This window comes from Grampus griseus (genome assembly GCF_964374135.1).
Source record: "Grampus griseus genome assembly, chromosome: 1".
Lineage (NCBI taxonomy): Eukaryota > Metazoa > Chordata > Mammalia > Artiodactyla > Delphinidae > Grampus > Grampus griseus.
In genome coordinates, this window is record NC_139017.1 from 58426089 (window position 1) to 58448595 (window position 22507).

The 22507-nt window shown below is 42.4% G+C and overlaps 1 protein-coding gene across 2 annotated transcripts in view; it reads left to right on the plus strand.

Annotated features, from left to right (window-relative positions):
• Positions 1-22507, plus strand: part of PAPPA2 (pappalysin 2) — a gene marked incomplete at its 5' end in the record, with an annotated part of 281240 nt that overhangs the window by 186348 nt on the left and 72385 nt on the right. Inside the window, 3 exons of one of the 2 annotated variants that reach the window (XM_082656927.1) lie at positions 14170-14341; positions 17841-18018; positions 19202-19415. In XM_082656927.1, coding sequence (XP_082513053.1) covers positions 14170-14341; positions 17841-18018; positions 19202-19415 — 564 coding nt within the window. The remainder of the gene's footprint in view (positions 1-14169; positions 14342-17840; positions 18019-19201; positions 19416-22507) is intronic. The other variant, XM_082656928.1, reaches the window with a different exon arrangement.

Here is a 22507-nt window from a genome sequence, read left to right on the forward strand (position 1 = left end):
CTATTCATCATTCAAAAAATATTTATTAAGTGCCTACAATATGCCAGGAATCATTTTTCAGTTGAGGAAACTGAGACTCAGTGTGTACAAATTCACCTTATTTAAAACTAGCAAAACTAAGAGTAGTATCAAAGTAATTTGTTTTTAGTAAAGAAAGTTTTCATTATAGGAACGAAAAGCTGTTTTAGAAACATACTCATGTGACACAGAGGTAGAGAACAAACGTGTGGACACCAAGGAGGGAAAGAGGGTGGTGGTGGTGGGGTGAATTGGGAGATTGAGATTGACATATATACGCTAATATGTGTAAAATAGATAACTAATAAGAACCTGCTGTATAGCACAGGGAACTCCACTTCGCTGTACAGTAGAAACTAACACAACATTGTAAAACAACTATACCTCAACAACAACAACAAAATTAATTAATTAATTATTTTTAAAAAGAAATATACTCATGTCTATTACTCTCCAAGAAATCCTTCCACCCTCCCACAAACTCTTATTTGGACTGCAGTAAGAAGATTTTAACTGGCCCTGGAATAATTAAAGAGCACCCGTATTTTAGATATGTCTATGCAAATGGCATATTTATTTTGAGGAATCCATGAAACCAAGAAATGTAGATGTGGGCTCCAAGTAATGCAGGTGATCTGGTGATATTTGATGGAGTAGGTAATAAATGGTGGAATTGTAAGGATATTTTGGACTTTTGGAAAGGTTCAGGAAATGAATTATCTAGTGGGGCAATTTTATGGGCAGAATCCAGGGGATTTGGGGTCATTAGAAAAAGAGAAAATTTGTCCCAGCTCCTATGCGGTCCTAGCCCAGACAAAAAGAATCTTATTCCTCGAGGAGAGAAAATCAGAAAAGAAATATTCCGTTCTCTTGGAGTTTAGAAGTACAGGTAAGCCAGAAGGAAGACTACAATTTAAAGCCTGGTTTGTGTATGTATTAGTTTTCTGCAGCTTAAACCAATACACATTTATACTCTCACAGTTTCTGAAATTCAAGATTTTAGGCCAGGCTTAACTGGGTCCTCTGTAGGCATTTGGTCCCCAAATGCTGCCAGACTGAGGGCCTGTTTCCTGCTGGATGTTGCACAGATGCTGTCCTCAGTTCCTTACCCCATAGCCATCTCCATGGGGCAGCTCACACTTGGCAATTTGTTTCTTCAAAGCCATAAAGAGAGAGTCTCTCAGCAAGAGTACCTTTCAATCTTAGGTTGTGTACTCAGAAGTGACATTGTCACCTTTGCCATATTCATTTGGTTAGAAGTAAGTCACTGGTCCCACCCGCACTCAAGCTGAGAGAATTACACAAGGTTGTGGATTCTAAGAGGCTGGAATAATGTCCACCAAAATACGTTAGGCTGGACTAGTGTGCCTAGACCTTGGAGTTACAAGGATCTCACTGCATGTGTCTCATGGCCTGATAGAGCCACACACTCTACTGATGTAGTTTCAACTTACTAGGCAGCTTGGGTCACAAGGGACATGTGAGGAATTTGCATGCAGGAAAAAAGCATGAGGGAAGAACAATGATTCCCAGAGTAAGGTCTTTCTTATAGGGATTCCCCAGTTCTTGGTAGGTGGATTATCTAAACAGCCTTTTACCAGAGAATGTCCTCCCAATACTTCATTATCTAGGTCCACCACATCCATTTTATGACTGATCCATTTCCACATTTTATTCCCAAGTTCATTTTCCCTTTTTCCTAAGCCACCTTCTCAATAGCTCATCCAGAATTGTTACAGTGTTCATTAAAGTGAAAAACAATCAGTAATATCAATTGGGTTTCCTAGAAAATCATAAAATTATTTTAAAAATCTAAAAATAAAAAAGTGGTTATTATTTAAATGATCTGCATTCTGACTCTTTTCATAATGTAGGACAATTGAGGGTTAATTTATTTAGCAATTTGGGTCTAGTGAAATGTGGTTATATATGTGTAAGTGTGTGTGTGTATGTATTTTATTTTACACAAGGCAATCTTTTGGAGAAGATTAATATGCATTGAATTATATAACTAAATTTTTAAATGATTTAACTTTTTAAATGATTGTGCCATTCAGAAAGGCATTATTTTTTAAGTAAAATATAAATATTTTTGTAAACAGCAGTGTCATCCCCAGATTTTCTCTTCTCTTTCTTTGCTTTTATCTTTTCTGCATAAATCTGGATTTTCCTCTTTAGTTAAAGCAAACTGAGCATGAGCACATAAAGTCTGAGTCAAGAGGAAATAATGAACACACACATTGTGTGTGTATGATTGTATATTCAAGGCAACAGCTCTTAAGCAGAATTTATCTTTTGCATTAAAAACATTTACTATTTGGCTGTTACTGTGGACATCAGTGAGAGTTCAGCCTCCAACTCTTTTATACTTGACGTAATGCCTGACATAAGTAACATACCTGCCATGTTTTGTTAATCATGCTTGTGTAAAGAAAAGAATCAGGTAATTAAAAATGAGTAGGGACTTCCCTGGTGGCACAGTGGTTAAGAATCTGCCTGCCAACGAAGAGGACATGGATTCGATCCCTGGTCAGGGAAGATCCCCTATGCCTCGGAGCAACTAAGCCCGTGCGCCACAACTACCGAGCCTGTGCTCCACAACTACTGAAGCCCGAGCGCCTAGAGCCCATGCTCCACAACAAGAGAAGCCACCACAATGAGAAGCCCACGCACCACAACAAAGAGTAGCCCCCGCTCGCCACAACTAGAGAAAGCGCACGCACAGCAACGAAGACCCAACACAGCCAAAAATAAATAAATAAATGAATTTATTTTTAGAAATGAGTAATCAAAGAATAGTGTATAGCTGATTTGGTTTGAAGTGCCTCAGGATGCACAGAGACCTACAAATTTATGTACATGTATATTAGTTTAGTCACTGTTGTTTTCTCTGTGGAGCCTCTGTTCTTCAGATTCTGTTTCCTGAAGCAGGGACTGTAAAAAATAAATAATTCAGGGAGAAAAGCCAACAGTCAGCCACCACCAAATAACTCATATCTTTCCATTTGCGATTCACACTCAAACTTCGGTAACACGCAGGGTTAATGCTATCTCAGGCTGGCTCCCCTCAGCTGCCTTACCTCTTCAGATCCCCCCTTTGAATGACATTGCTGTGCTGTGACACAAAAGATATCTTTAGCCTTAGAAAGCTAATCTTGAAAAGGTGGATCTGCTGACGAAGAAGATAGCACCTTCATCAGTAAGTCAAGTATAGAGGATTTCTGGGTCACCCTCCATTGTCCGTGGAGACTTCTTGGCAGACGTGGGATTTTGGTTGGGGAGTGGAGGGATGTGGTAGAAAGGAAAGCACCTTTTCCATAGAATTCACTTCTATGACTTTTATAACCCCCAGAGAATTTCTGGGAGCAAGTGGCTGTGTTTTCCATTCGGAAGGTGTTGGGACTTCTCAGGTGTAAAAATGTTTCTTCTTGGTTGCCCCATAGATTACTGGTAGAGCTGGGGCTAGATTATAAGGCCTCTGAGCCTGAGTCCAGGGGCATGCAGCCAGAGCACAGCTCAGTGCCTTGGCATTCCATCCCTGCTGTAATCAGTTTGTGAGCCTGGTCTTGGTAATAGGATCATTCCATCTCTATTATCCGTCATTCTGCTTCATGCTTCATTATTCCCTGGAACCCTCATTGCTGCTGCTTTACCAATTCCTATCGCGCTTCAATTATTTGGAGCTCAGATTTAAAATGGCAACACTTTCCCTTCCTTCTCTTCCTGGATTGGGCCCCTATACCTTGCCAGGCTTCTCTGTTCCCTACTCAGTCCTATGTAAAACATTCCAATCACCACCCTTTTGATAGCCTCACAAAGTAAAGGGCTTCTTCCTTTCTTGTGCTAGGGGCCACAGGTTAAAGCATCTATTTATCCTTTGGCTCTTTGTCTTTTATATTTAGCATAGGGTTTCCTTTTAATGTTCCAGGATGATGGGAACTGTTCTCTCTTGCTGCTGGGAAAGGCCGTATAGAAATGAAATATGTATTGCATTTCTATTCATTGGATTATCTTCTTCCCCAAAGCAGTTTAGCAAATTAACATTGAATCCATTTTTGCTTCTTAAGCAAGAAAAGAATTATAGCTGCTCAATTGTTCCCTAGGTTTCTTGCTCAACTTCCTTTTCCCAGAATGATTTGTCCATAAAATAAGAGGGAAGGAGGAGAATCCACTGGCGAGGATTCTGGTTCTCCTGGCCGATGATGGATGGCCTGGTGAAAGACAGATCTGCTTTGAGAGGCACAGTGAGCTGTTTGAGTCTTTTCAACTGTTTACTCTCATGGGGTTATAGAGGAAAAATGGAAAGGTCCTGGACATGGTCTCATTTAGGGGTTTATTGGGGCACGGCTAGACTACTCTAGAAATAGCCTTTATTAAAATATTACGTTGTCTGAGATGGTTCCTTTATTAAAATATTACGTTGTCTGAGATGGTGGGATACATTCTTAGGACCAGTTGGGTGGCAGCTTTCAGGTTTCAGATTTCAGGGCTACAGGCACAGACATCTTAGGAAGACTTGTGGTTGGAATCTACCGCTAAGGCTGGTTTCAAAACAGTGACTTCACAACACTAATTCCCAATGCCTTATCACAGTGTCTGAAAGTCCACAATTAGGAATTATTTTGTTCAAGTCCTGATAATCTCCAGCGGTCTCTTTAAAATAGTCAATAACCACTTAATAGAAATAGAAATGTCTTGAGTCGTTATCAGCTGTTTATGCCAGAAGTATTCTCTTATGGACCTTGCCAACTCAAAAGTATACCAGAGCCCTGCTGAAATGCAACCTAGTGTAGGTAACTGGAAGTTTGGGGGAGTATGAGAAGCGGGAAAATTGGTGCTAAAAAGAGAAATGAGTTTAAAATATCACCTGCTTCCCAATTTTTCTCAGGGCTGGCCCTGTGCTTATTCGGTCTGTATTAACGGCAGCTGGTGGAGAAAGCACAGAAAATAAAAACAAGCCAGTATTTCCAGGGTTCTGTCGTCTTGCCAGCCTGCCAAATAGACAGACACTGTTGACGGATTTGACCCTAAGTTCTGGTTGCAGGGACTCTCAGGCCATGGTTCGGTGTAGCCATAACTGGGGAGACAGAGGAAGCCTGGCAATTAGAATGGCAGCAAGCCCGATGTCCAGACCCCTGCCTCTCACATTTGGCTGCATCATCCAGTCTCACCACACGATTTTAGGACAGTCCCTTCCCTTCTTTGGGCCTTCATTTCTCCATAAGCAAATGAGCCATTGATGTTGCAAGGCTTGGGAATGCTAGGAAGAACAAAAGGACAGAAGAGAGTAATATTCCAAATCTGATGTCAACCAAGGACTGATAAATTCCTGAATTACGAGATGATGGGAACAATGTGAAGCTTCTGTTGGGGAGTCCAGAAACTTTATGGGGAAAGGAAGCCAAGGGGGAGAGAGAGTCCCAGAGGGGCCCAACATGTGTTTTATATTCTACTTCTATATGTGAATTTGGGGCTCATTCAAGGTGCTGGCTTGCGACTCCTCAAGACCTCAGTTAACGCGTAGCTCGTATATAGCCACACAGAAGCCATGCTATCCTTTCTTCCTGCCTTGTAAGTACTGTTCTAGGAATGCCACAGATGGAAGCTCATGCCCATTAAACTGTTCTGTTTTTTTTTTGCGAGCATATTTTTTTATTAGTTACCTATTTTATACATATTAGTGTATACATGTCAATCCCAATCTCCCAGTTCATCCCACCACCACCCCCATGCCCATTAAACTTTATTCTCAGGATTATGTTGTTCCCTCACTTAACTCCACCTGTTTCACAATTCCCCAGCCTTGGCCTATGAATATGGCTGGGGAAGTGTCACTCCTGAATTAATAGTTTAATTGGTGCCCCGGGAAGAATAGTGGGGTGGGTAGGGGGAGTCAGCAGTGCAGTCATTTGGGGGCTCCAGTGATCACTCCTCATTAGGAAATGCCTCACGTGGAAATGGTTACTGCCTTCGCAAACTGGAAAAAAAGTTTATTATATATATTCTATATAGACATAATATTTGTTTTTATTGTTGTTGTTTCTGATGAGTGATTATGTTTCCTTGGTGCTGTGCTAGGGCACACATTCTCTGCCGGTGAGCCAGAAATTGTTTTGACTCTTTCTTTGGTGTTCCACATATTTTATAATCTACATTAAAATCGTCAGTTCTGAAACTTGGTGAGACAGGGATTTTGAAAGGGAGTGCTTTTGGCTGTGTGATGTAAATCTGTTTTTCTTTAGAGGAAGAGGGGGCATTTGGATGGGACTTCTAGTGTTACAGTCAGGCATGGTAAAAAACCATGCCCTGAAATAGAAATGAGTGAAGCAAATTACCAGTCCTGGGACCACCAGAGTCCAGTCCTGAACTTATGAATAGGTCACATTCGAGGAAGAGATGGACATCTCCTGACAGAGATGTTTTCAGGGGCCAACTTAGGGGCAAAGACTTCAATAGAGGGGCAGAGAAAACCTCCACTTTCCCAGGATACAGGAAGGAAGGAGAAGTCTGCTTAGTGCAGTAATTCATTTCTTTATCACGTGATGGAAAACTCAGAATTATTACTGAGATTCCTCTGTTTCTATCAGATGAGACTCTTCAGAGGAGAAGAATTTGAATTAATTTTCCCTTCTTGGTCAGTATGACCTTTCAGTAAAACCCCTCAAAGTACCAGCTTCGTTCTGCCCAAGAAGGCTGATGGAAATGTACTTGACATTTAATCTGGTTCTTGCCCTACAAAGCAAAGATGGAGCCAGTAGTGAGGAGGAAGTAGAATGGGGAGCCAGAATGGTGGCCATGTTTTTGTATTTGTTTGGAGAAACAGCAAAGCTCTCTAAGGATGGATATTATTATTATTATTTGGTTTTGCTGTTGGTGGTGGGAAGATTAACGAGGACTCCATCTCTTCCAGCCCACTCTACTTTCTGTATGTGTTATTTCCGTCTGCTGCCAAACCCAGAGCATACATTTCTTCTTAGCCCATACCCTCTTATTTCACTAAGAATTGGTAAAACAAAGTGGAGGAATGGAGAGAAATCTGATCCTCTTTCACTGTGTAACCTTCAAAGAGTTGTTTCTACAGAAACCACTGGGATTGCTATTTGGTCAATGGTAGCACTTCTTGGATAAATGAATTGCAATCTTTTGTTTAACTAAACAACTTAAATGTTGTGACATTAAGCAAAAACTTACACTAGGAAAGAAAGATTGTGAGCAACTCTTTTTTTGGGTTCTCTACCACATCCTGCCCATTCATGGGTTTTCTGTACTCCCACCCCAGTAGCATCATCACCTCATCTAGAGAGTTAAATACCATGTTAAAGCTGGAAGGGACCCTTGAGAGAACCTAGTTTAACCCCATCATTTTACAGATTTGCAGACAAAAGGCCAGAGTGGTTAAGAGACTTACCCAATGTCATAGATTTAAGCAGGGCCAAGCCAAGACCTGAGCCCAAGTCACATTGGCCTTGATCTACTACTTTCTCCATCACACTGTGCTATTTCTCAAAAAGTATGAAAGTTTCTCCTAAACTAATCTAGATTCCAGGTATCAAGTTGGATGCCTGAGGGAGGGTGGGACGTTGACTTTAGAAAAGTTCTTGAGCTGATGTCAACCTGATTTTGAGTTTAACCTAAAGCTTCATTAAATGTTTCTTTGTTATTATATTGTAGTCTGAGTGTGGTAGGAAGTTGTGGAATATCCCATAATTTCGTTTGGGCTCAATTTCCTCATCTCTAAAATGAGGAATTAGGGTTGAATTATCTTTAAGGTCCATTTTAGTTTTAACAAACTGTGGTTCCTCTAAGATCATTTTTAAAGGTCTTCCCCACCCTCCATCTGTCACACGCAAGAAATGGGATCTTTAGTGCATAACTTGCATCAGTTCTTACATGGGAGAAATAAGGTTTCACTATTGATTCTGAATAGTGGAATAGTGTCATAGCCTTCTGAAATTCCTCCAGGATGGCACAGACCCTCAGGGGAACCTTACACCAAAGCTGTGAGGAAGCTGTGGACAGAACAGCCAGGACTTCACCCATTCCTTAGGAACTACCCAGCTTCCCAAATGTGGACCTTGGCTGGAAGTGAAGCCAGCTTCACTCTAGTGGCCTCAAGCAATGGAAAATTTTAAAATGTGCCTGATTTGGCATGCCCTGGGGCACAGCTCATTGTAGGTTTGTTAGTGAGTCTGTCTGCTGTCTCTGCTGAGAATGATGCCTGCTTTCTGATGTTAGTCTTACTCTGTTCCTCACCAATCCCTGGAAGGTAGGGGAAGATTTGGGGGGCTTGCCTCTAAGTCTATCATCAAATATCGATGTTGACTCTTTTCCATATAGGTTCTTTAAATTTGTTAGTCAGAATTTAAGATCCCCGCCCCTACTGAATTTTCTTCAGTTCTCAGTGGCAGGGAGAGGAAATGGTGATTTTGTCTAGGTTTTTAGAGTGCTACTTTGCTCTGTGTTCTGTCTGGAAAGCATTGGAGGTATCTTTCTGGCATATCTCTTTTGCCTTTCCAAATCCTATTAATTTATTGAGGTCAAATCATATCCAATGATAAAACTTTCTCTGGAACAGCCATGGATTTATAATCGGTACCACATGATTTAATTATTTTCTCTCTTCAGCCGTATTGAAAGATTCTTCAGAATGGGGAAAATGTTTTATACTTTTGATCTGTCTTATGACTCCCACGTGATAATTTGTGCTGAAAACATTAAAGCATAATGATGAAACAGTGGAACGAGTTTCTCCTTCTGGAATCAGCATTTGTTATTTTATAGTCTTGGCCTATGGAATTTGTTGACATATCTTTCAGGTTACACATACCCAGCTCTTTATGGTGCCGGGTTTCACTCCTGGTGAGCCTGAAAAACTTTGAAACTTAAAATAAAATCACAGCTGTGAGGATCCCACCACAAACCTACAGAATCAAAATCTCCAGGGGACAGAGCCTGGGTATCTTTATTTTTTAAATGCTGCCTCTAAGTGAGTTAAATATACAACTGTGGTTGACAAAGTCTGCCTTGTGGCAGATGAGGGCCATTCTTTTATGGAACTCTGCCAACAGAGGTTTCCCAAGGCATCACGCAGAGGCCCAAACGAAAAGGAAGCACACACATCATTTTGGTAGGACAGTGCTACTAGTGTGCCTGGGTGTCCACAAGCAGGTTATATGCAAGAAGATAGCCCAGGGATAACATACATTTTGAAAAGGGATTTCTCTATTGAAAGCATTTTTTAAAATCCTCAAACATGATGGCTTCCGGAAGTGAGGACAAGAAGGGAGAGAGTAGAGGCTTATTGGGGAAGTGGAGACACAAAGAGCAAAGCTAGAATGATGGGTAAGGTGACCATCTACGTAATGTGACCTCTGAGGGCCTACTGACTTAAGATTCTATCATGAAAAACTCATTCCTTTGCCTTCAAACTTTTGTCTCCTGTTAAAATGGAAATACCTGTGAATCACATCTGACTGACTGCATCATATCCTTACCCGAGAACACATTGTGATGGGGTGTGGGGAAAGGTCTGGAAAAAGATGGGTGGAAGGGTGAGAAGTGGTTGCCAAAGGAAGAAACACGCTTAGTAGGGCATCATGCAGACAATGGCAGCTGGACAAAAATTGCCAATTTGATATTCTCTCATTTAAAAGAAAACTGCTCAAAACTGAGACCAACCATTTACTATTCTACTCTTTCCCCCCGACTACCCTGCTGAGGAGCTTCTTGGCTCATCTTGGCCAATGATGCTAGCTCCTGAATGGAGAAGAAAGCAACAGGAGATCCACCTTGTTGCCAGGGAGACGGCCTGGTGGTCTAGGCTGGCCCCGAGAGTGAGGACTCTGAGACCCAGCCTGAGGATTTTCCTCTAACTCACTGTGCAGCCTCCAGCCAGTCTTCAAACAGCTTTAGTTTCCTTGTATGTCAAACCAAGATAAATACCTAACTGCCCATCTCTCTGGGACATTGTAAGGCTTCACTGCTGCCACTTTCATTAACATTTGTCCAAAGACCCTAAGAAGAAAGCTTTTGAAAAGTTTTAAGACTAATTATGTTTACTATCAGCATTATCATTATGATATTGGGGCTTAATGTAACAGTAGCCAGAAAGAAGAATGTGTCAGGAGCATGGGAAAACGGAGAACACAGAAACTTCACTCAGGGAAGCAGTATTTGTAGTGGAAGAGAAACACAAAAAGGGGTTTGGGGTTGGGGTGCAAAGGAGAGAAGTCTGCAATTGATACCAGATGCCATCAGAAGCTAACGACCTGACAAACACCACTCTCATAAAACAAATTCCTTAAAAAGGAAGCAAATGGAAATATAAGCTAGTGAAAGAATTTGCAGCAGCTGCCCTAAAACCATTTCTCACTTCATAAACAGGTCTGGGTTTGATGCTTTTTTTTTTTTTGTCTTGGTCTTATTTCATGCCACTTTCCCTCTTTTCTATCATCCCCTGTCTCATTCTTCCTCCCTTGCTGCCAAGGCTGGATGGACTTTTAATACTGGTAGTCATAGCAACAGTAGTTAATGGAACACCATCTTGATGGAAGGAGGCTCATTCAGAGTATTTGTTTTGTGTCTTATCTCAGCACGTATTTGTCCTCAGTGATGACATGGATGAATTGGACGGAGTCACTGGAAAATAGCACGTGCTGCTATTTCACATTAATTTCTTGGCAGTGAGCTGACATGAACCAGAACTGTTAATGACTCTCTGTTTTCCAGTCTTCTCTGCTTAACACGCTGAAGAAATATTACGTTTTGTGTACATCAAGGGCATGTAGTATCTGTGGAACTTGAAGTTCTTTAGCATCACTAATGAGGTGTTCTGATCTCATTCCATGAAGGACCGTCAGGTTTCAGATTCCTTATCCAGCTAGGCCGAATAAAGACTCGGAGACAAAGGTTTATTTCCTGTATTGCATACCTAATTAGCAGCATTGGATTTGGAGAATCCATGCTGACAATTAACAGTCATCCCCCCGCAATTCATATATTCCTCCCTTCATCAGGCTCCCGGAGTGATTCTGAGGGAATACTACACCTTCACAGAGAATAATCAGAGCTTAAAGGAGTAAAAAAGTTTCCTTCATACCACTCAACTCCAATTCCTCCATCCTATACCTAATAAGCATAGGTAAAAGAAATGAGAATGTCACTGACATTTAACTTAAATTCCTGACGTGTAACTGAAACCCCAAGATCGGGGGCAGCAACTTTAGCATATTCGAATCAAATCCATACTTTTTGGACTAGTGCATTTTAAAGCAATTCTCAGTTATTTCAAGGCAGTATGTTCAATTCAATGACATTTTATTTTCCACTTCCTTTTTTATTTATTTATTTACTTACTTATTTTTGGCTGTGCTGGGTCTTCGTTGCTGCGCGCGGGCTTTCTCTGTTTGCTGCAAGCGGGGTCTACTCTTCGCTGTGGTGTGCAGGCTTCTCGTTGCAGTGGCTTCTTTTGTTGCAGAGCACAGGCTCTAGGCGTGCGGGCTTCAGTAGTTGTGGCTCGCAGGCTCTAGAGCTCAGGCTCAGTAGTTGTGGCACACGCGGCTTAGTTGCTCTTTGGCATGTGGGATCTTCCTGGACCAGGGATCAAACCCATGTCCCCTGCATTGGAAGGCGGATTCTTAACCACTGCGCCACCAGGGAAGCCCCTATTTTCCACTTTCTTATATCGTTGCCCAGCTCCTTGATAAGGTCGTTGGCTGCTAACACAATTCAAGGGCAAATAGAACAAATTAATGATGACGAGACTCACAGAAGCCATTTTAACTAATATTTAGTACCACTGGCAAAAACATCATGAGCAAGAAAATATCTTGTTGTTCTACACCGCTAGACTATGTGTTCTTTAAGGGCATGTTTATTTTATCCCCAGTACTGAGACCGATGCCTTGCCAATGCTAAGTGCTCAGTAAATGTTTATGAGTGAATGAATGAATGAGTAGGGCAAGATGGTTGGATCACTTTTTTTCTTTTTTAACGTCTTTATTGGAGTATAATTGCTTTACAATGGTGTGTTCGTTTCTGCTTTATAACAAAGTGAATCAGCTATACATATACATATATCCCCATATCTCCTCCCTCTTGCATCTCCCTCCGATCCTCCGTCGTCTGATAATGATATTTTTGTATTTCATATCCCCACCTATCACTATAAAATTTAACGAATTTACCATTTTGATAGCCATTGACTTACTTTGATGTCTATGATATGAACAAATTTAATTCAGCAGACCCTTATTGTAACTCCTACAATGAGGTGTATGGTGAATACAAAAGTGGGTAGGAGTCAGTGTTTGTCTTCAAGAATATCATAATCTAGTTGGGAGATTCAACAGCATTTAAGAGACAGATACTAATTGCCTTGTGGATCAAAGGATGGATAAATTAATTAACTGAAGAACAATCAAATGCATACATGACTATACTACAAGATAGAGTAAAAGAAGCGTTCGAAGAGTTATTTTTTAAATTTCCCTGAGAGGTTCGAGGGAGGAAGATATCTGGAGGGGCTTCTTAGAGAAGGAAAGCCTTTTAGAAAACACAACAAATTGAGCAAAAGTACAGAAGTGGGAAAACTAAAACATGTGGCTGGTTCATAAAAAACAGGCCACTGAAGGTGGGACTTGGGCCATTTGCAGTGGAGCAGTAGAGAGAATTAACCCAGGAACAATAACAACCCTGTGGGATATGCACCATTATTATCCCCATCTCATGGGGGAAGGAGCTGAAATACCGGGGAATAAATAACCAAATCATACAGGCAGTAGTAAATGGTGAATCCAGGATTCAAATTCACACAGCCTGGGGGCAGTTGCTCTAAATCTTAATCTCTGTTGTTCTGCCTTGATAAGAGGGTAACCCTCTTTCGGCTCTGTTGCATGCCCCCCCCCCTTTTTTTTGTAGAGTTGATTTACAATGTTGTGTTGGTTTCAGGTGTACTGCAAAGTGAATCAGTTATACATACATCTATCTATCTATCTATCTATCTATCTATCTATCTATCTATATATCTCCACTCTTTTTTAGATTCTTTTACCATATAGTCCATTACAGAGCACTGAGTAGAGTTCCCTTTGCTATACAGTAGGTCCTTGCTAGTTATCTATTTTATATATAGTGGTGTGTATATGTCAATCCCAATCTCCCAATTTATCCCTCCCCCACCTTACCCACTGGTAACCATTAATTTGTTTTCTACATCTGTAACTTTATTTCTGTTTTGTAGGTAAGTTCATTTGTACTCTTTTTTTAGATTCCACATATAAGCGATATCATATGATATTTGTCTTTCTCTGTCTGACTTACATCACTCAGTATGACAATCTCTAGGTCCATCTCTGTTGCATCCTTGCTGCTGTTATGGTCCCAGCAGAGTCTCCCCAAACCCTGGGGAGTTACCTATCCCTCCTGTTCCCAGTTGAATAGCCCTTGAGATCTGGACAGCAGTTCTCCTCTGCTGAGATAATGTCCTGGAAGCATGTAGAACAACGTCAGGCATGTGGCTGGGATCTGATATGTGTGAGTTTCTTCTTTCTGCCATGGGCTCAATTTCTGATTAGCTGGTGCTGATATTCAATGGTGTATGCCAGTTGTCAAAAATATTTCCATGACAATCAGTAAATAAATGTTGCTTTTTCTGCCATCTCAAACAACCAGGCCCTTTCTACAGGGTCCCCTGCGACAAACCTGTGATTGAACAACAGAAAGTTTAATGCCTGACACAACCAGGGGCCTCCAGGATTCACTCCTGACCTTTGTCCTGTGTCTGTTCTGATTGTTTGGGGCCCAGAGTACTGGTTATGAAATATTTCAAGGATTATCCTCTGATCTATTCATTTCTGATGCCATCCAGAGCTCTTGAGACACGCTCCCCACCTGTTCTACCATCATTTTGTCCTCCTGGAAGAGCCATAGAGAAAGCCAGTTCATAATCACTTCGTAGATGATATTGTTCTTGTTCATTTTATGTTGCATGGTTCCAGGTCACATAGAAGGAAGTAATGAATTTAATGTAGGCTTTGGAGAAACAATGTTCTCTTTGGTTTAGAGGCACTTCCCAGAGGGAGATGCAAAGCCTTTGCTGCTGCCTATCAGTTCTGAGTCCGTTTAAGATACTTCTGTTTCTGTCATCTCCAGCTGTGTCCATCGGCCCTGTGGGGAGCAGGGCAGCTGTGTGCCATTGCTGCTTGATCACGCGGATGTGGTGAACTGTACCTCTGGTGGCCCAGGTCACATGAAGTGCTCTATCACCTGTCAAAGGGGGTTTGACCTTCAGGCCAGCAATGGGCAGTACCTCAGGCCCATGCAGGTGAGTTGGAAACCCGTGGTCATCAGGACCAAGCCCCTGGGGAGGGACAGTAGGCATGTTCCTCCCCCTGTCTGGATGGGGGAAAGGCGCATGTTTCTAAAGGAAAAATGAGGAATCTAACAAGCAAGGAGAAGCATGGCTTTATAGAAATGCAAGGTATACATAAGAACAGGTGCAGTTTCCATTAACTAGGGTGTCAATTTCTCTCCAGGTGGGCAGTAGACAGGGACACTTGTTCCATCCTTCTCCCTTGCTTTTTTATCTTCCTATCAGAAATTATGACCCCCACTTTCGGCTTCAAAATGGGAATGCTGCAGTTTAGACCTGTCCACAATTTGCAGGCAAAATAGTTTGCAATCAGGTTGTTTGTGGTTCATTGTCTGACTGCCATGCACCAGCCCCCTTCCCTGCCCCCACCAGCCCTCCTTACAAGAAGACTGGAGGAAAGAGCCTGATTTTCTTCCTTCTGTTACTGAGGTGGGGGTTATATCATGATTCTGGCTTTAACTGAATTTTCCAAATTTCTACAAGCTACCATGCACCACTTGAAGATTTCAAGGTGATCTGAAGGTAGTAGAATATATTAATGAAGAGTGTAGTTTGAGAGACAGACCTGGAATGAAATTTTGACTCCACTGTTTAGTAGGTGTGTAATTTAGGTAAAGACAAACACACAAAAGAAACTAACCACTTTAGGTTTGTTTCCACATTTGTAAAATAATGAAATCAGAAGGATTTATGTCACTGGGTTATTTTGATGACTGACTAGACATAATTTACCAGCTTCTAGCAAAATGGTAGGCACCTAGCTCTCTGCAAAGCTGCCATTATGATGAGCGTGATAATGTATTCTCAACTAAGAATTTTTTTTTCCATTTTTCCTTTAGAGAGCTTTCAGTACTCTACAGAGGAACTTGAAAATTGAAATCAACCATTAGAAAACATGAGCACAGTATGAGATAGAGACAGGATGCATTAGGCAAAAGGTAATGATGCTTGAGAAGAAGATGAGAAAGATGAGGTGTGATGAGGGAAGAGTGGAATCACGATTGGTTAGTCAGGTATCAATGGTTTGGAAGATTGGAATTGTTTTCATCTTGTACCAGTTGACTGCTTAGCAGGTTGTAGATCTGTGGAAGAATTTTACTTGCTTAGACATGGTCAGGATTTAAAGACACAATCTTTGGTTTCAGCTGGTTTAGGTTCTGCATAGAGAGAGACAGGTTTAACATACCTTGAAGCACCAACTCCTTGGTCTATGATGCTTTGGTGAGAAAGGCAGAACTCTTATCACCTGCCCTTAACTCAGCTTAACTCACACTAGAAAAGAGATGGAAAGAAGGAAAAAGAACAAAAACAATGTAGGAACTAAATACATTTTTGTGATGTCGGTAAAGAAGGGGAGAGAAGAAAAGATGGTGTTTGCAATTCATTAAAATTAGGAACAAGTTCAAGACAAAATGGTTAATACCTAATGAAGCCAGGAGAAAAAGCAGGCAATATATGCAGAGTTTGAGAGACATTCTTGAAATGATCATTGTGGTTCGAGCCAGTCTTCCAGGCTGTGATCAGTGTGGCAGGGACAGAGTTGGGAGAAGGAAGGTGGGAGCTCACCTTTTGCCAACCAAATGGTGGAGTCAGCAAGCACAGCTTTCCAGCTGACCACTCCTGTCACCCAAGGCTGGCCCCACTAAACAGATTGTACGATCCCGGCTCCTGATCACAAGACAGTGGGGATATTTGCTTTTTGTTGACACAAGAACTTAAACTAAACAGAAAAATGTGTCTGGCTTTGAATTGGGCTCTTCTGGCAGGCAACAGGGAACCCCTGGAAAGCAGGGAGGAGCAGCCAGCCAAGAGTGGGTGTCAGGGGTGACAGGTGCTTTCACCAGTCATTTTACCTTTGGCTTCGGTGCCACTGTGGTCTCCTGGTGGGATGGCTGGCTGAGCTGCAGAATCTGCCCACTCTCCCTTTGACTTTTGGTAACCCATTGGCTAGAATGACGGCTGTGCTTTTTCCCAAACAAGCTATGAGCATCCAGGTCTCTGAGTGCCTGCTCCTCCTGTTCCCCTCACTCTGAATACTTTCTTCTCCCTGCTTCCCCTCTGCTGCTGGGAAGTCTCGCTCATCTTTCAAAGGCCAGTTCCTGAGTTACCTACCCTGTGCACCTCCCCACAAACCCTCTCCCTCCTACCCAAGTATGGGCAATCCCTCCTCCAGCCCCTGTAGTGCTATCTCACCACCACAAAACAAGCATGCATATATTATATCGCTGTATTTTTTTTTTAACAGCAATTTAAATTTTCTTTCTCCTTGGTCCATGTTTTCTACTTCTTTCACTTTATCATTTGCAGTCTTTGTATTATATTCTCTTAAATCATTACAGAAGGAAGTAGGATATAACAAAAATATATCTCCAGAATTTTCCTTTTTTACTTTCTTTCCTCCCTTCCTCTCTCTCTTTCTCCTTCTTTCCCTTTTTCCCCCTTCAATTGTTTTCTGATACATTGCTCCAACCTATGATTTGCTCTGCTGGTAGATTATTAGCTCCTTGAGGGTCTTGTTTATCCAAACCTAGTAAGGAATCTGGCCCTTCTAGGTGTTCAAAAAATGTCTCCTCGTTTATTTCATGGTGATGAATTCTAGGGCTCCCCTACAGAAACCGCAGGCCCAGGGAAACAGCTGGAATCTCTCAAACTTAACTACAAAGTTTGGAAGATGCCTCATATGCATTAAGTCTCAGCGGTTCTTAAAGCCTAGGCACCATTCTCAGAGGAGACAATTATGTTTCGTAGCATTATCTGTAAAGGTCCCAGCAGGAAACAGATGACACACTCAAAGGTGGGCAATTTGAGGGACTTCAGTAAAGGGGCCACTTCTAAAGGTGGGGGCAGGATATAGGAAATTACAAGGAGATGGTGCAGAATCCCAGGGTGAAGGGGTGATACCCCCTGTAGGCCTGAAGAGTTGACTATAGAGAGCAGTTAGCAGAACCCCTGGGAAAAGAGTGCAGGAGGTGTGTGGAGATCGCTGCCAAAGGGTGCAGCCAACCTACAGCAAAGCCCTAGGGAGGGAGTAGCAAGGATCAGCACCCTGACCCCCCTTGCCTCTCTCCCTCTCCAGTCTCCTGCCACTGTTGCCCTGGGTGCTAAACCAAACACAAGTCAGAGGCATGAAATCTACAGGAGCCAGCATCCCAGGGCAAGGTGGAAAAGGGTAGATCTGGAGAAGCACGTGGAGGATAGCCAAGAGTTGGCCTGGAGGAGTGTCTTCATTTAAAGATTCCCTTACACTAACATTTGCCTTTCATTAGCAGCATACCTGGGTAGTGTGAGATAGTACACTAAGACAGTAAGGCATAAAGAGGGAGAAAGACAAACTAATTTTGCCTGTTGTGAACGTTTGCACAAATAATCATCAGGACTCTTTCAAAGCCTGGAAACTGTTTTGATAAGCCTTTTTATGTCACCTTGACAGCAGAAAATTTTCTGTTTCTAGAAGGAAATTCTGCTCACATGTTCCTCTGGGCACTGGGACCGGGCTGTGAGCTGCATGCCCCTTGACTGTGGTGTCCCCGACCAGTCTTTGGTGAACTATGCAAACTTCTCCTGCTCAGAGGGAACAAACTTTCTGAAACGCTGCTCCATCTCCTGTGTCCCACCAGCCAAGCTTCAAGGTATTGTCTGGCCAACCAGGAGCTGTATGCAAGTTCTCTTCAGGTTCTCTCTCTTCGGGGGTACTTTGGGGATCTTTTCTTCACCCCAGTGCCCTTCCCATTTGGCTCTGCTGTATCACCCTCTTCTGATAACACAAGCAAAGTCCCAAAGGGCAATACCATTCCTTGTCCCAGAATGCCCTGACTCAAGATCTCATTAAGGAAAGAAACTTAGACTTTCCCATTTTTATTTGACTTTATGTCCTCTGGAGTCAAGCCAACTAACAGTTTTCTAATAATATTAATAATCCAGATACCCTTTATCATTCACATTTTTAAATTTAATATTTACAACCATCCTATGAGTTAGGTGCTTTTCGTTCTGTTTTAGAGATGAGAGCATAGTTACATGAGCTGTACTGCTAGGAAGAGATGAAGACCCCACATCTTGCTCTTTACCTCCTGGACTTAGGTGCGCCTAACAGTGTTTGAGCAGGCTTGTTACAAATGCAACCTCCTGAGCCTCATGCTGACAGATTCTGATTTAGTAGGTCTGAGGTGGGTTGGCGATGCTACTGTGGGGTGTCCATGGATTGCACTCGGAGAAACCATGAATGACGTTGAGGCATACGGTATGGTGTTGAAGTGCAGAGCTTTGCATCCAAACTGCCTGAGTACAAACCCTGCCTCTGTTCTTACTAGCTTGGGCAAGTTACCTAAACTCAATTTCCTCAGCTGCAAAATAGGGGATAATGATGGTATCTATTTCATAGGGTTGTTTGAGGTTTGAAGTTTACACAAGTGAATACATGTAGAATGCTTAGAGCGGTGCCTGGCATATAATGAGCACAATAAAAGTGTCATCTAGTATTATTATAATGCTTTCCACAATACTGTCACTACTCTATTTTTATTATTTATAGTGAGGAAGTGAGGTAATGATTTGGTTGGTAGCCCTCCTTTCATTCAGGTCATGAAAGAGCTTTCTGACCTCTGTGCTGTATAAGAGAGCACAGTAGACGCTCTGTGGGCACAAAGATATAGGATAAACATTTGACCTGAGGTTTTAGAGAAGCTGCTCCACAAAGAGTAACGTGACTTTCCAAGAATGACGGTACGTTGACAGGTCTTCGCTCTCTCTGCTAGTGTTTTATTTCTGGACTCTCTGTTCTGAGCATCTTGTGCTTCTCTTTCTTGGAGTCAGGACTGAGCCCGTGGCTGACCTGTCTTGAAGATGGGCTCTGGTCTCTCCCTGAAGCCTACTGCAAGTTGGAGTGTGATGTTCCCCCTGTTATCCCGAACGCCAACTTGCTCCTGCCTCACTGCCTCCAGGGCAACCATGATGTGGGCTCCATCTGCAGATACAAATGCAAACCGGGCTACTACGTGATGGGAAGTGCGGAGAATAAAGTCAGGAAGTAAGTTGGATTGTTCCTGGTCTTTGCAGTTCTCTCTACCCTTGTACCTTGCTCCTGTTCCTTCATTTGCAAATCCTAGACCACTGTTTTGGAATTAATATTAAGACCTTCTGGGTTGTCCATTGTTTGTTGTGTTTGTTTTTCTATATAATCTCTCTTCACCTGCACAGGTGTGTTCCCCAGTCATGACAGGCAGGCTGGCCAAGTATGCTTTCTATAAAGATATTCTTTCTCATAGGAGATTCCACAGTCTCATCTAGGTGTTTTTAAAAGAATCTCTGCCCGAATTATTATTTTCCTTGAAAGTAAGTGTTACGAGCTTCTTAAGCAGTACACACATCACCCGAATCCAACTGTGTCCTAGAACATCCTCATCAGGACAGGTGGAGGCTTATGGTTGTGGCTGTGGGAGAAATTGTCTGGGATGGTCCCCACCTCAGGTATTTATTGGTTATGTGATGCCAGGAAGTCTTCTTTCTCTGCCTCATTCTTCCTCATCTGTAAAATGAGGATAATAATAATAATAATAACGTAGGAACTAAATAAATTAGTATGTATAAAACATGAGTCAGGGGCTTCCCTGGTGGCGCAGTGGTTGAGAGTCCGCCTGCCGATGCAGGGGACGCGGGTTCGCGCCCCAGTCCAGGAAGATCCCACATACTGCGGAGCGGCTGGGCCCGTGAGCCATGGCCGCTGAGCCTGTGCATCCGGAGCCTGTGCTCCGCAACAGGAGAGCCCACAACAGTGAGAGACCCGCGTACCTCAAAAACAAACAAACAAACAAAAAAACATGAGTCAGTAAATTTATTTTTAAAGCATAAAACTCAATACGTATTAGCTATTAATATTGTAATTATAGTCTCTCTGCTTTCTTTTTCCTGGACTTTGTGTGTTTACACTCCTAGACCCAGAAACCAAGAGAGCATGGTGGATCAGAAAGAACAAAAGCTTACTGCATAATTTAAGAGGAAGGGTTTTAAAGAAAATCATGCTGGGGTTCAAATCCCAGTTGTTCCCCATTTTATTAGCTGAGTAACCTCAGGCAAGTTACTTAACTCTTTGGGTCTTATCTTTGTAAGCTGGGGATAATGCCCTCACCAGAGTGTTCAGTTGAGGATTAAACAAGATAATACACATTCAGCCCAGTGCCCGGTTTGTGCTAAATGCTCAATAAATGGTTTCAGAAAAAGAAACATTTTCCGAACAAACAAAACAAGCAAAAAGCTTTCAGAAGAAGACACTCCTTGTACTCAGTAAATAGTAACTATTATTTTCCTACCATAAATTATGTCAGTAAAGGAGAAAATCAGATTTATTTCTTAGCCAGGATTTAGTTCATAGTTCAAAATCTGATCATAGTAGGTATGTTTTTAAAGACTTTTTTTTTGAACTGACATAATCCCAGCCATGGCATTACCAGTGATTCCAGGAGATACCAACTTTGATTGTAAGCTAGAATTCTCTAAGGGAGCAAAAGAAAAACAGGAAGCTTACTCTCTGGCTCCAATTCGCCCTTCTCTAGTCAACATCCAGCCATCTCAATATGGGATGGATTGAGTTCAGCTTTGCCGGGAGCCTTTCACTCCCAAGAAAACCCAAGATCATATTTGGGAGGGGGAGAGGGAAGTCCCCTCCTCAAGATCTCAGCCCGAGGCAAGAGCCTGGCTAATTAGAACGTGAATAAATACTGACGAAAAATTCATAGGAAGCGGCATTCTGGTTCAGTGACTCTAGCAGGTATCGTCAACAGTTTTTGACAGCTGAAAACACATTTGCACGTGATGGTCATAGGGTCTAGATCAACTTGCGTCAGCATGCATTGACGGGTAGTGAGTACCCAGGTCATCTTCCAGTGAGAATGGCATTACAACCAGCCTGAAGGCTGCTGTTTTCTTGCTTTTTTTCTTCTCTTCTTGCCTCACTTTTCACACACCTGAGCCAACTCAGGTGTCTGCAGAACAATGCAATGAAGACTGGAGGGAGAGAGAAAAGTCTCGGGACCAGGAGGAATTCGAGGTGGAGGCATTATTCCTAGCTCCCCTGGGCCCGTGGCTGAGCTTTGCCTTGGGAACAGTGAGGCTTCCTCCATGACGATGGGCTTCCTGCTGCGTCTGCATATCTGCCTCCACCGGCTTCCCTGCCCCAGCAGGGGCCCACAAGGCACAGCTTTCTTTTCTGGTTGAGAAACTGGAAGCTTGCATCACAGCATCAGCATCGGTTTGGACTTAAACATTTACATTCACAAGCACCATGCTGAGGAGAGATTAAATTATTTACTGCACTGCATAAACTGGTTTTAATCTTAGTTTACACCTGTTTACATAGCCAGCAGTGGACTGGTAATCAGAAGTTTGCAAGTCAGGAGTAAATCACTGTCACTTGCTGCTTGTGTTTACCCAACGAACTATGTCAGCCTTGTTCCTTGCTTGGAGCCCAGAGTTGTACAGATGGAGCCCTAAAATTCTTTCTAGGACATGCAGGCAGGGGGAGAAGAAGTTGAGAGAAGTTAACAGGGAGATTAACCCAGACAGAGTGGCCACATGCTAGTCTTCTGCAGTTCTCTGAGTAGTAGAGAAACCTCCTAGATGGTCAAATTTGCCACTTGTTCTTTGCATGACCCTGAACAATGTATGTCACATCCACGTGTCTCGGTTTTTGCCTCCTTGACGTGAGGAGTGGTAATGATTTTTACCCAAGAGTACTGTTTTGAGGCCCAAAGCAGGTAATGTACTGAAAGTGTTTTATAAACTATGAAGTTCAATACATATGCTAGAAATTACTTTTTGTTCATTTCTTTTTAAAAGAAGGAAACAGCTACCAAAATATCAGCCAAGTACATTGCCTTCCTGCTTCTTCTCAAGTCTGTTGAATATTGTTTCAAGAGAGAAAGATAAATGCTGCATCTGACTTTTCTCTTCCTATCCAACCTGTTTAAGCTTTGCCCCATTGCACTTGCGGATGCAGGGAGGGCACAGCTGCAGGTGGCAGTTCTTCACGTGGGCGCTCTATGCCAGCTTCGGGGTTAGGAGTGAAGATATCAGTAAGACCTAGGCTCTGGCCTCAGGAGCACACAGCCTCCATGTTCCCTCTTT